General features: G+C 42.6%; 1 protein-coding gene across 3 annotated transcripts in view; it reads right to left on the bottom strand.

Annotated features, from left to right (window-relative positions):
• col16a1 (collagen, type XVI, alpha 1) overlaps positions 1 to 13330 on the bottom strand; it is a 116568-nt gene that overhangs the window by 37658 nt on the left and 65580 nt on the right. For all 3 annotated transcript variants that reach the window (XM_015955982.3, XM_015955983.3, XM_015955984.3), the window contains exons 13-27: positions 13181 to 13219; positions 13026 to 13088; positions 12055 to 12099; positions 11869 to 11964; positions 11755 to 11793; positions 9706 to 9750; positions 9546 to 9581; positions 9336 to 9458; positions 8697 to 8732; positions 8260 to 8295; positions 7921 to 8034; positions 2371 to 2415; positions 1972 to 2007; positions 1838 to 1891; positions 12 to 62 (exon numbers count right to left, since the gene is read on the bottom strand). In XM_015955982.3, coding sequence (XP_015811468.3) covers positions 12 to 62; positions 1838 to 1891; positions 1972 to 2007; positions 2371 to 2415; positions 7921 to 8034; positions 8260 to 8295; positions 8697 to 8732; positions 9336 to 9458; positions 9546 to 9581; positions 9706 to 9750; positions 11755 to 11793; positions 11869 to 11964; positions 12055 to 12099; positions 13026 to 13088; positions 13181 to 13219 — 858 coding nt within the window. The remainder of the gene's footprint in view (positions 1 to 11; positions 63 to 1837; positions 1892 to 1971; positions 2008 to 2370; positions 2416 to 7920; positions 8035 to 8259; positions 8296 to 8696; positions 8733 to 9335; positions 9459 to 9545; positions 9582 to 9705; positions 9751 to 11754; positions 11794 to 11868; positions 11965 to 12054; positions 12100 to 13025; positions 13089 to 13180; positions 13220 to 13330) is intronic.

Genomic DNA, 13330 nt, shown 5'->3' with positions numbered 1-13330 from the left:
TCGCTCCTTACCTTCTCACCCTTTAGGCCAGGATTACTGACACCAGGTGGGCCTTGTTCTCCCTGTTAAAACATAAATGCATCATTTAACTCACATGGTTTACACAGGCAATGGAATGGCTTTAGAAAGACAAGGGACAAGGAAATAAAAGATAAACTTTCTCACAGAGGAAGAAAACCAAATTTACTTCCTTTGGAATAACATTGAGTTTGATGCCATTAAACAGAACAAAACATTTTGGATGTAAAATACTGTATACTGTACTATATTACATGAGTACACCCCACTACATTTGTCAGAAAACCCTTAGTGTCTTTTCAGAACCAACGTTTTCTATAAGACACTTTAATACAAAATAGTCCCACAAATATGGGCCATTGATTGTAAACAAGATTGGTTAATTTTTACACACAAAAAAATGATTTTCCTAAAAAATTCATTCAAGTCCATGTTGCAAAATAAGTAATCTGTCCATGTAGGCCCTATGGACCATTTCTTGATCTGTCAGCAACGGCTGCAGATGGAAGAGAAATGTCACAACATCTGAGAAAGGAAATCATTTCTTTTCTCCATGCACTTGGTCGTCGTGCACTTTTCTAACACAACGATGATCCAGAACACACATCTAAAGCTACTGCTGCATTTCTGAAGATCAGGGTGAAGGTGATTGGATGACCATATATGTCTCCTGAACTGAACCCAATCCAACACCTGGGGAATTCTGCAGCAGCAAGTAGAGCATCACTCTCAATCCAGCATCCAGCAAGTGGTTCTTCTTGAAGAATGGAAAAAGATGTTGCAACAATGCTCCAGCTCGTTCATTCCATGCCTAGAAGACTTGGTGCTGTCCTTGAAAATCACGGTGGTCACACAAAATACTAGATGTAGAAGTTTTGTTGTGGGGTGTATTCATTTTTGCTTCAACCAAATTTAGTAAAACTGAAGATTTTGTTATGTAAATTATTTTATTAACCTTAATTTCATGTTATGGAGTTAAACACGTGTTCAATTGAACCCAGCCTTGTGAAAATTCTGCAAATTATTCTTTTGTTCATTGAACTACTGCTTACATTTGTATTTTTAAAGGGGTGTACTCATTTATGCTGAGCACTACTGTATATGTAGTAGCAGCTGTTTCTCCTTCTCATCAGAGGAGAGCCTCCCACACCAGTGGTGTTCTGCTGCTGAATACGTGAGTGTGTGATGAGTGGAGGGCCCAGGGAAGTGTAGTGGTTCGGCGAGACTGACAATCAGATGGTCCAATGGTTGGTTTGTAACCAAGCAGTGTTATTGGCTGAGGTCTTTAGACAAATGCGAGAGAGCTACTTTATCCTGAATTTGAATGCACTACATGCCTTTAATTTTTAATTTGTTTTATTCTGATGTTTGTTCCGTTTGATGTCTTGGTTTTGCCACGTTCAGCAACTTGTGTTTCACTTGTGTTTGAAAAAGTGTTAAATAAATTAAAAAAGCAAGTTGAGCCAAGGGTCAAAAAGTGAGTGTGTGGGAGTTTACTCTTTAATGCATATGTATCTGCTAATTAAAATATGTAGGAAGGCCAACTTTATGCAAGACTGTCTTAGTGCATCAGAATATTCTTGGCTAGAGAGAAAGAGGCATGATTCCATGTAATGTTCCAGTCAGTGTGACTAACCTGTTATTTTAATTTATGTAAACAGTTATTCTAATTAGACATGTCTCTGCTAACTGGTTTTGGGCGCTGTACCCAAAGCACAAAAGACAAAAATACATATATTCAGTTGTCATTGTTTTTTATTGTATAGAATTATTAAGCTTGAATAAAACATTGAAAGAACTCGATATTTGGTTTTCCTACCTTTGCACCTTTCTGTCCATCCTTGCCACCAGGTCCCCTCGCTCCAGGCTTCCCCTGTCACATGGTCACATTTTATTTCACAACACCGCCAGGTTGTGGAGCGAAACATTCTGTTTGAGTGAAGCTGCACTTACCGGCTTACCATCAGCTCCTGTGCTGCCTGCGTTGCCCTGCAGACAAGACGTGTAAAAAGAAATCACAGAATTTTTTACATAGATAAAAATGGATGAGGTTTTAAATTGGTAATTCACCCTTCATGGTAAGTTGCACCCTACAGGCAGCGGTGTCAAACTATATTGGTTTTTGAGTACCTAGACTCGTCACTAATAAGTTTCCAGCTGAAGATTATCCCCAGGGTCCACAGGCTGGGGCCCTAAAATTAGTGATCCACTGTGATTTTGGTCCTGATGAAGTCTGTTAAGAGTGCTGCTCAGACACCTACTTGGTGAGATTCTCCCACAGAAACTGTGCCAGCTATTGGGGTCAGCTCTATGCTTTTATTCCTCTTCTTCTTTTTGTTTAGCTTTTCTCACCTTCTCTCCTTTAAGCCCAGATAAGCCCGTGTTTCCTGGCTCCCCCTGTGAAGCAGAAGCAACAGATGATATTATTGTTTTAACGGTGTTTAGCACAGCTACTACCTGCATGGAAGTACATTTCCTACCAGAAAAGGAAAAGTCCTGTGGTAAAAATCTCATTTCACAAGTTTTGTGTTGCTACTGTTTCAGCTTATGTACATCTCATTTTTAACATCATTAAACAGTGTCTAGATAAGAAGAAGAAAAGATCATTTCTATAGCGCCTCTCAAGATAAAAATCACGAGGCGCTTCACACAAAAAAAAGTTAAAATATAAAAATGCATTTTGAAAATGTTTAAAAATATATTTAAAATGAGCAAAAATAGACAATTGTGATTTAAAAGAAAAAATGTTAAGAAAGAGAGAGAGTGAACAGGAAAGAGGGAAATCAGTGGACCCTGAGGAAGGTGGAATAGGTGGGGAGAGCAGAATAAAGAGAGAGTGGTGAAGAAGGTCATACAAAAGCCAGTTTGAACAAGTGAGTCTTCAGCTGCTTTTTGAAGGAGACCACTGAGTCCACTGATCTCAGGCTCAGGGGGAGAGAGTTCCAGAGTCTGGGGGCCACAGCAGCAAATGATCTGTCACCTTTGGTCTTTAGCCTGGTGCTTTGATCAGTGGACCTCAGGGACCTGCTGGGGGTGTAGGGACTAAGAAGATCACCAATGTAAGATGGTGCTTGTCCATGTAGGCCCTATAGACCAGAACCAGGATCTTGAAATGAACCCTGAAGTTTACTGGCAGCCAGTGAAGCTGGAGGAGAAGCGGGGTGATGCGGGTGTATTTGGAGGACTTGGTCAGAAGCCGACACAGGCATTCTGAACCACCTGTAGACGGTTCAGGGAGGTTCTGCTCAGACACACGAAAAGAGAGTTACAGTAGTCTAAGCGTGAGGAGATGAAGGTGTGGAGAACAGTCTCAAGTTCAGAGCGGGACAGAATGGGACTCAGCTTAGCAATGTTCCTGAGATGGATGAAGGAAGAGCGAACAAGAGAACTGATGTGAGAATTCAGGGTGAGAGTTGGATCAAAGGTCACACCAAGATTCCTGATGGAAGGTTTGGTGTGGGAAGCAAGCTGACCAAGAGAGTCTCTGACTTTGGGAACCAGCTTGTCTGGGGCACAGATGAGGATCTCAGTCTTATCTTCATTCAGCTGTAGAAAGCTCCCAGCCATCCAGGCTTTGATAGAGTCTAAGCAGGTGTGTAACAGCTGCAGCTTAGACATCTCATGGGGCTTAAAGGAGATGTACAGTTGGATGTCATCTGCATAAAGATGGTAGGAGATTCCTTTGAAGGAGCTCAGGATGTGCTGAAGAGGAAGCAGATAGAGGAGGAAGAGCAGAGGCCCCAGCACAGAACCTTGTGGGACACCATGGGTAAGAGAGGTGGTGGAGGACCTAAACTTGGAGACGGCCACAGAAAAGGAGTGCTCAGAAAGATAAGAGGAGAACCACTCCAGAGCAGATCCTGATAGGCCTACCCAGTCTCTCAGCCTCTCCAGTAGCAGGTGATGGTCAACAGTGTCAAAGGCTGCAGTCAGGCCCAGCAGAACCAGAACAGACAGTCCCCTGCATCACTGTGAGTCAGAAGGTCATTAGAGATCCTAAGAAGAGCTGTTTCAGTAGAATGAGCTCTACGAAAACCTGACTGGAAGCTATCATAGATGTTATGTTCATCAAGAGCAGCTGTGAGTTATTTAGCCACAACCTTTTCCAAGATCTTGGAGATGAACGGAAGTTTAGAGATGGGTCTGAAGCTGCTATGGAGAGGGGTCGAGACTCGTTTTTTAAGAAGCGGGTGGATTACAGCATTCTTAAAGTAAGCAGGGACCTGACCAGAAACCAGAGAAGCATTAATTATAGAGAGCACGCTGGGACCGATGGACTGAAAAGCACTTTTAAACAAAGATGAGGGTAAGATGTCGAGGGGGCATGCAGAGGTCTTCATAGAGTTAACTAGTTTGGTTAACTCAGGCAAAGACACCGGAGCAAAGCTATCTAGGATGATGCGCCTGGTTGGAGTCGGGAGAGGCGGCGATAAGGCTGAAGGAGAGATGCTAGATCTAACCTTATTGACTTTGTCCACAAAGAAAGACAGAAAGTTCTCACAGTCTGCCACAGAGTGGATGGAGGCTGTAGGAGAGGCAGGAGAGACGATGCTGCTGATGGTGTTAAACAGCACCTTGGGGTTCCCTTTGCTCTGGGACACCAGGTTGGAGAAATAGGAAACCCTATAACCCTAGCATCTCTGACTGCAGAGTTAAAGGATGTCAGAAGATCCTTTAGGTGCAGCAGATGGACGTGGAGATGGGTTTTCTTCCACAAGCGCTCAATTTTTCTGCATTGGCGCTTCAGGCTGTGAAGGCTGTCAGTAAACCAGGGAGTAGGGTTCACTGCAGATAATAATATCAGCTAAGATAATAGCTAGATATCTTAAAAATGAACTTTTTCAACGCTTTCAGACATTAAAAATTGAATTTTAAAACTGAAATTTACTTTTTTGTCTCTGCTTGGGTTTCAAACCTTATCAATTCTGTCCCGGGTGAGAGGGATAGGTGCCCTTCCACAGATGATAAATAGGGATAGATTTAATAAAAATAGAAAAAAAAACAAATGATTGAATATAAATCTTCCTAAAGAAACGAGATAAAGTACTTTTCTTTTGAGTGCAGAACCTGGACTGGACTATTAGAAGCAGTTTCCTGCTGTGTGAGTCAAACACTGAATGCAGCATTATTGATTGAGACTAATCTCTTCCTGTGATAACTTTAAAGCCAGTGATTAGTTTATTTTAACGTGTTGAATCTTTGCTGCTAACTGGGAATGGAACTAAATATTCTTGAACTGTTTTATATTGTCTAAGCTACTTGTACGCTCAGCACTTGTAGTTTTACACTTTGATGCTAGCTAGCCCGGCAACTATCTGATTAACTGATTACACACAAGATAATTTTCACCATGTTCACCTTTTATCGTTGGAGTCAAACCAGTCAGTCTGATTTTAATAAAACTCTGTGACAGTGGATGAACAGCCTTTCAAGATGGCTGCCACAGCTAAGTTTAACTATTAACCATAGTTAAAAATGCTATAACCTTGTCAATTTAATTAATAATGGTTGGTCTCTAAGAATCACAGCTACTGCCTAGCTTACACGACAGGATCATTATAATGATGTATGCCCTCTAAAGATAATCTTATCAGATAATCCTGCTGTGAGTGGTGTGTTAGGGAGGATGTCAGGACAAACGTGAGGACAAACGAGTCTGCTGCCTGTTGAATGTGATGTGTGATCTAAGCACCCTGCATGGAGCGAGGCAAATCCAAATCCTCCTCCTTGTCCTCTGTGTTTTTTGTATTTCCAAAGTCATGTTCGATCTCAAGAGGTTTTACGAATGTTCCTGTTTGACCTGGGAATGTTTGTGTGTGCATTGTTGTTTCTTTTTTGAAACACAGAAAAGGTTTATTTTTTACCTTGCTGCTGACAGTTTCGTTCGCAGCTGCAAACATACTTAGAGCTGATGCTGATAGTAGCGTCACTTCCTACTCCGTTTATCCGCGGACAGCAGAGGACGATGTTGCCCTCTGCTGCCCACTTTCCCCTCTCCAATGATGCAGTCCCATGCGCGATCCAATGTGTAAACTCTATCGTCTGTTCATGGTCCCACATCCACGTCTCCTTATCTCTATGGCTTCTTTTATCCATCTTTTGTATTTCTGTTGTTTGGTGTTTATGATCCGTGTGTTGTCCCAGTCCATTATATAGTTTTCTCTTGTGCAGTGATCTGTTACGGCTGACTTCTTTATTGTACTTTCTGCTTCTTGTTTTGCCGCTCTTGTGCATCTTCGACTTGTTTCTTTCTCGCACTCCTTTCTATGTTCTATTGTTCGTGTGCTGAGTTGGCGTCCGGTTTCTCCTATGTATGTTTTATTGCAGAGTTTGCATGGGATTTCGTAAACGACTCCACATTTAAGTCCAGCTGGTAACTTGTCTTTTGGGTGCACTAGTCTGTTTCTAACTGTTGTGTATGGTTTTGTTGGTGTGTTTATGTTGTGTTTTTTCAATGTTGCTCTTATTTTTTCTGTTAGGCCTTTGATGTATGGTAGGGTTATCACTGGTTTTGGTTCTTGTCTTTCTGGGTTTATGGTTCTTTGTTTAGGTTGTTTTTTTCTTTCTGTTGTTGTTTGTTGTTTTCCTTTGTTTATCGCCCATGTCGGGTATCCGCAGGTCTTTGAAGCATGTTATATGTGTTCGTCCTCTTGTTTATGGTCTCTTTCTTCTGTTACCATGTTTGTTCGGTGATATAATGTTCTGATTACTGACATTTTGTGTATGGTAGGGTGTTCTGATGTCCATAATAGATATTGGTCTGTGTGTGTTGGTTTCCTATATGTGTTTATGTTTAGGGTCCCGTCGGTCTGCCTGGTTATTTTCATGTCCATAAATGCTATACTGTCTTCTGTTTCTAACTCATAAGTGAACTTTATGTTGCCTGTGTCGTCAATGTTATTTAAGTGTTGTGTTAGTGTTTCTGTTTGTCCTTTTGGTATGATTTCCAGTATGTCATCTACGTAGCGTTTCCATAGTTTTATTTTGCAGTTTGGGGGGCAGTGGCTATGACTTTTTGTTCTAGGTCTTCCATGAAAAACTCGCACAGGGTTGCTGACAGCGGGTTACCCATGGCGAAGCCTTCCAGTTGTTTGTATATTGTGTCATCGTATGTGAAGTAAGTGGAGTTAGCTACCAGTCCTATCAGATGTGCTATGTCATCTGCTGTGAGGTTTGTCCTTTTGGTATGATTTCCAGTATGTCGTCTACGTCCTCTGCTGCCCGCAGATAAACAGAGTAGGAAGTGACGCCACCATCAGCGTCAGCTCTGAGGAAGTTTGCAGCTGCGAACGAAACTGTCAGCAGCAAGGTAAAAAAGAAACATTTTCTGTGTTTTAAAAAAGAAACAACAATGCAGTTAGAAAAGCAACACAGTAAGAACATACCAAAGATGCTTGTGTGTGGTGTGTTTTCCTTGCCATGTGGCTGCACACCACACACTGTAGGACTGAAACCTTGTTTGTGTTTTCCGTTACCATGAGTGGGGTCTGTCATACCTAACACACCCACTGAGATCTAAATGACTGTAAGAGATTGTTGTTTTAAGTCAACTGTTTGCAGTCAGTTAGCTGGCTCTATTAGTTAGCTACCATGGTGATAACTGCCTGTAGATTTCAATGAGACTTTTGACACATTATTTACTTGACTTAAAATTGTCAAGTTATAAGTAATGGTCTATAACATTTTCCTTTTCTTTGTTTACAAATGTAAATATTACTTCAGTTATTTCTTTATTCACCTATAATATACATATTAGGATAAATCTGGTCATAAAATGATCTGTCTACATCAACAGCCTGCTGGAAGACACACAAATTCCCATCAGGGGCCCTAGCAGCACTCAGGGGCCGTAGCTGGACACACCTCTCCTATCATTTGTTATAAAACCTTCAAAAGATTTACCGGTTCCCCTTTGAGTCCGATCCCAGGCTGGCCCTTCTCACCCTTCAGCTGCAGAGTTGATGGTAGAGCACCTGGCAGCTGTCCATTGGTGGGGCACGAGGAACACGGTTCCCCCTGAAGAACATTCAGGAAGTTGGACTTTAATATACATCTACAGGATACGAGTGCTGATTCACACAGATTAACTAACGAGTGACTAACTAGAGTTAATCAATAAAAACTAACAAAGTTGGACACAATCTGCAGTTCCAATCATGTAATTAATTAGGTAAATGTAATCTGCAAGAATAACACAATGGTGTTTAACCTCTTGCTTGAGGACAGAAAAAACAAGCTGACCTTTTCTCCTTTGGCACCAAAAGTTCCTGGTTCTCCCTGCCAGAACACACCAAAACACAAATTATTCCCAGCTCCTCCTGCCAAGCACACCTGCTTTGAGTTCTCACTTCTGAACTTTGGAAGTAATTTGGTCTTTATAATTTGGCAGATGTGTGTGTGTGTGTGTGTGTGTGTGTGTGTGTGTGTGTGTGTGTGTGTGTGTGTGTGTGTGTGTGTGTGTGTGTGTGTGTGGTATAGACACACGATTATAGAACTACACCTACATAGATGTGTTTATGAACTTTCTCTTTTGCACTTTGCTTCGAAAATGTTTTCTTGCGAGAGTCTGCTGAAGTGCTGAGGTTGCCATATCTGAATGTGCAGGAGTGCAGATGAGCAACCATAGGCCACACTTCCATAGAAGGTGGATGAACCCTAAACTGCATTTGAGTGAGTACCTGTGGTCCGGCTTTGCCGTCTGCACCTGTAGGGCCCTGGTGAATACAGAGAGAAATGAAGTACAGAGGGATCATCAGAGGTAGGGCTGTAGGTGAGAGAGAGGGAACGACTCGTCCTCCCGTTCTGTGGCTTGTTCTCGCTCGGCCCTAACCAAGTATGACAGATTGATGCTGGGGCTATTGGAAATCGTTGCCCAGAGAATCTTATAAGGCCAACGATTTATATTCTATCACCCTTCCTTCGTTGTTTGTTCTCTCTCTCACCTGCTGGAGTAAAGGGGAGTTGGAAAAACAGAATTTAAAAGGACACAAAAAGTACCATTTTGAGTTTAGACTCACTCAAGACTAGCCTAACTACACAGCTGATAGCCTATCAAGTCTTTTCCACTCAAATTCCAAGAATTAAATCCTCAGGAATGTCCTCAAGGTGGGTATGAATCCAGTTTTTCTTCCAAATGATAAGAAAGATGAAATATAGATGGGGAGATATGCTATCACAGTCAAGCTCCCAGGGTTCAGTTGTCAGCTACACTCAGGCCGTGTCTACAGGTCTAATAAAACATGCAACAAGATCATGAAAATGTAAAGCACAGCACGTCAGCAGAATACATTAGGGAGGCGTGAGGGTGATGCACGTACTGGGAGTCCTCTCATCCCTACTCCGGGTGATCCCGGCTCGCCTTTAGGGCCGGGTTTCCCCTGCAAAGCCACCATGTTGCTCATGTCCGAAGGCAGCCCTGGGCACACTTCGCACGCATCGCCCTGTGGATTTACCACAAGTCAGACACTCAGAGTGTGAATGACACTCCTAGAGAGAAGATTAGGGGCAGTGCTCAGCTGGTTTTCTACCTTCTCCCCTTTAGGACCCCCTGGGCCTCTTGGTCCCTGTGAAAACAGCAGAATCCCCGTCAGACGCTGACGTAAACGGTTATTGTTGTCCTGCAGGGTGCTGCTAGGCTAGCAGGCACATGCATTGCTGAATACCAATGAGGGTTTAAGAGTTTCTCACTCGATCTCCAGGTAATCCGTCTTCTCCTTTAGGGCCGGAGTCTCCCTGTGGGAACGTTCACAGTGAATACTCCTAAAATAACACAGTCCTTTGTGAACACTGAAGGAACATCACATCAGATCTGGCTCACTATGATTGGTTCATTTCTATTCCAATGAAATATGCTTGGATACCTGCTAGGCTCTAAACAAGTTCTTACATTCTGGGTTTGAAGCAGCCTTTTAGGATGATTTTTTAAACTTATAAGGAATAAAAGGTGGGGATCTGAAACCTTGGGATGTGGCAGGTATTCAGGTTCACCTCATCTGTAAAGTTCATGTCTTCCTGTTGGTGATTAGACACCAAACTATGAGCAACAATGTAGAAACAGGCATGATATACAGCCAGGTGACAGAAGTTCATAGAAGTACAAACCATCTGAGACACTCCCAAAGAGTCTCGAGTGTGTTTTAATTTGGGTACAATTTACTATCATTTTATTCTGAATTTGATCTCAATCCTTCCCTAAATAGTCTCGCATTTTCAGGAAACTCAACTGAGATAGATTCCAGAAGGTTCCACGCCCCAGCCGTGATTCTGCAACCAGTTCTTGAAGGACATGTGTGGCTGGAACGTTTTAAACATTTTCAAAATTCCAGCAACACTCAACCCACGTGAGGTGTTCAGGGAACTCCTCCATGACAGACGTAGCAGCCCTGTGAGATGCTGGATTAGCTTTTCTTAATTACAGCATGAATCACACATACTTTGCTCTTATTCTTAGAAGAGGGCCGTGTTTAAAGATAAGCATTCCTGCATCAGCTAGTTAGGCTTCAACTGTTTATAGAAAACGAGTTCTGTCCAACACCTTCACTGATTTAGACAAAAATGTTTTTATGAAAAATCTGTATTTATTCTTCTAATCAGTCATTTCTGCCCATTTTCTCATGCTGTGTTTTTCATGTGACCCTCTGACTGTTTCAGTCCATCTACTAAGTGATTATGAGATGATAAATGACTAAAAAGCAGACATCTAGGATGAGCTTGGAGGTTTTCTGAATGTGGCTGCTTATAAATAAGAAACAACAGGAAAAACAGATGAAAACCAGCGATGCTTAAACAGAAAATCCATCAAAGTTCAGAACCTTCCTCTGGTTGGTGAGGGATGAGCAGATGTTCTGGATGTTAAAATGATAGGATGACTGATACATTTAAGATTTGTAGCACATTTCTATCATTTAGTTTGGTTAAAGATGTGGGACACTCACATCATCAATACATCTGTGGTGGTCTCGCGTAGGAAGGAATGATTTGTAAGTTATACCCTGAGGAAACAAAGCTCCAGTGCACCTGTCTCAGAAAGGAGAAGTGAGCCAGATCAGAGCAGAGCTTCAGACTCATCTCTAGCACTGACTCAGTTTGCTCTGCAACGTTGATGTTTTAGCTCCACAAATAACACAAGCCTGGAGGAGTTCCGCTGTGTGGTGGAGTTGCCAATGCTAACAGTTAGCGTCTACTAGTTGAACCATTTTCTGCTGTTCCCTGGACACTAAACAAACAACAGCGTTCCCCGTCGTGAGTCCAGATGGGTGAGTCCATGAATGTTAGTGACAGTGTGGCGTAGATCTGTCAGGATTTTCTATCCACGAGTTTCACCGTCTGTTTTCTATCAGAGGCTAAAGCAGAAGATAGGTGTAGGAGACTATTTCATGTTCAGCCTGAGTGAAACACTCAGAGTGACCTGTTCAGAATCAGAAATAATAATAAAAATGTTCCACACCTTTAAAGAAGGAAGGAAACCTTTTCTGACCTATTTCCTGTTTACGACATCTGAGAAGAGCTGACCTGAGATCTGTCTCAGTTGTATCGTTATTATATAAATGTGCTGCTCACCAGTTTGTCTGTAATTCAGTTTATGAAAAGTCTTTATAATCAGGATTTAGTTACCCTAATAACTACTGGTAACTTTCTACTCCCAGCGCTCTGCTCCCTTCCTGGTTGTCACTAACATGATGGAAGCCTCTGTAGATTCCTATATTCATCCTAATTACACACAAAACAAAATCTAACCTTTTCTCCTTTTGCACCTCCAGCCTCTCCAGGAGGGCCCTGTTAGGAAACATGTACAAAACATGTTTTAAAAATAAGCAGCAAGAAGACTCGACCAAATCTCAGTAAACACACCGGAGGTCCTGGCTTTCCACTTCCTGTCAGACCTGGAAGTCCAGGTTTTCCAGGCTCTCCAGCCAGCCCTTCAGGACCCACCGCACCCGGTACACCCTGGTGAACAGGTTCAGCACAAATCCTGTTAAACCAATGCTGGACTCAATTCATGTGACAGACAGCAAGTCAGACTCAGAGCAGACAAACCTTCTGTCCCTTGGGGCCGACCACACAGATGGACCCCGCTCGACCCTGGGAAATGGTGACAGACGGAGAGGAGAGTGACATCATCAGTGCCATCTGAGAGGTGTCAAACAAGCTGTCTGTTTGAGACACTTGTAGATTTTCTTCATTTATTAGTGTTTTTTTAAATCAAGAGATGGACAAAAATGAGCTGTGCTGTCTTCCGTTGCCTAACCTTCACCACGACCTGTTTACCGTGCGATTCTGGCACTTGTTCACCTGGTGACTCTATGGAGTTACTTCTCTCCCCACATGGGGTCAAAGTAGAAAAAGCCTTAAAGGTCAACTTTACTTATTCTTCTTTTCAAAATATAAAATACATAAGGCTTAACTTCTCATACATGTTCATTTACTAGTGGAAGGAAAACGATCAAATCTAGAAGAAATGATGTTTTCAATGGTGCTTAGGCAATGTTCTCTGGCTCTTTGACCCGGCCCCATTCATATTCCCAATGTCAGATGGAAGGGAGGTGCAGGGAGATCCATTCTCTCCCAAACCCATCAAGAACTTAGCTCCAGGAAGAGTTAAATGTGAGCTCATCTGATGCCAAAACTCAAGAAACATCCCACAGCACTGAGGTTGTAATTTGTTCCTAAGGGTTTCGTGCTCTTACAGGATCGCTGCAGCATGCACGGAGAAGATTAAAGGGTTTTAGTCCTCGTGAAGAGACGCCTGCCTGCGTGAGAGACGAACGGCCCAGTCGATGAGGCTGCATTGATTGTGTGAGCTTTGTTGCTCTAGCCTAATCTAATGGGCATTAACAGGTTGACTTAGCGCAAAGGGGGGAGCACATATCAACGGGAGTTCCAGTTTAAGGAGTAATACCACATAAGTTTGTGTAAGTGGATGAGTGTCTGTCCCAGGATGCTACAACATAACCGTTCGTAAAGCTTCAGTCTCAGTGAAAAAAGGGAAACACAAAGAAAACACCTACATCCTTCCCAGGTGTCCCAGTCAGACCTTGCAGACCAATTTCTCCTTTCTGACCTTTCTCTCCCTAGACAAAAGCCAGCGAGAAGCACATGAGGCTAAAGGTCAGTGGGATGATCATTAAAGGGTCAGATTTATGTCGTTTCCTAAAATGCTCACCTTGTATGCTACTGCTTCGCCCCAGTTGGAAGCCATTCCCTGTGGAGAAGAGCAGCAGAGACGAGGCCCAGATCAATGACAATGTGCTCAACACAGGATCACAGTGACCAGTCAGATGTAGGGACTATTACACACATGCACATGCACACG

This window comes from Nothobranchius furzeri, chromosome 11, assembly GCF_043380555.1.
Source record: "Nothobranchius furzeri strain GRZ-AD chromosome 11, NfurGRZ-RIMD1, whole genome shotgun sequence".
Lineage (NCBI taxonomy): Eukaryota > Metazoa > Chordata > Actinopteri > Cyprinodontiformes > Nothobranchiidae > Nothobranchius > Nothobranchius furzeri.
Note: the sequence above shows the minus strand (reverse complement) of the source record. Positions and strands in the feature narration are given on the sequence as shown.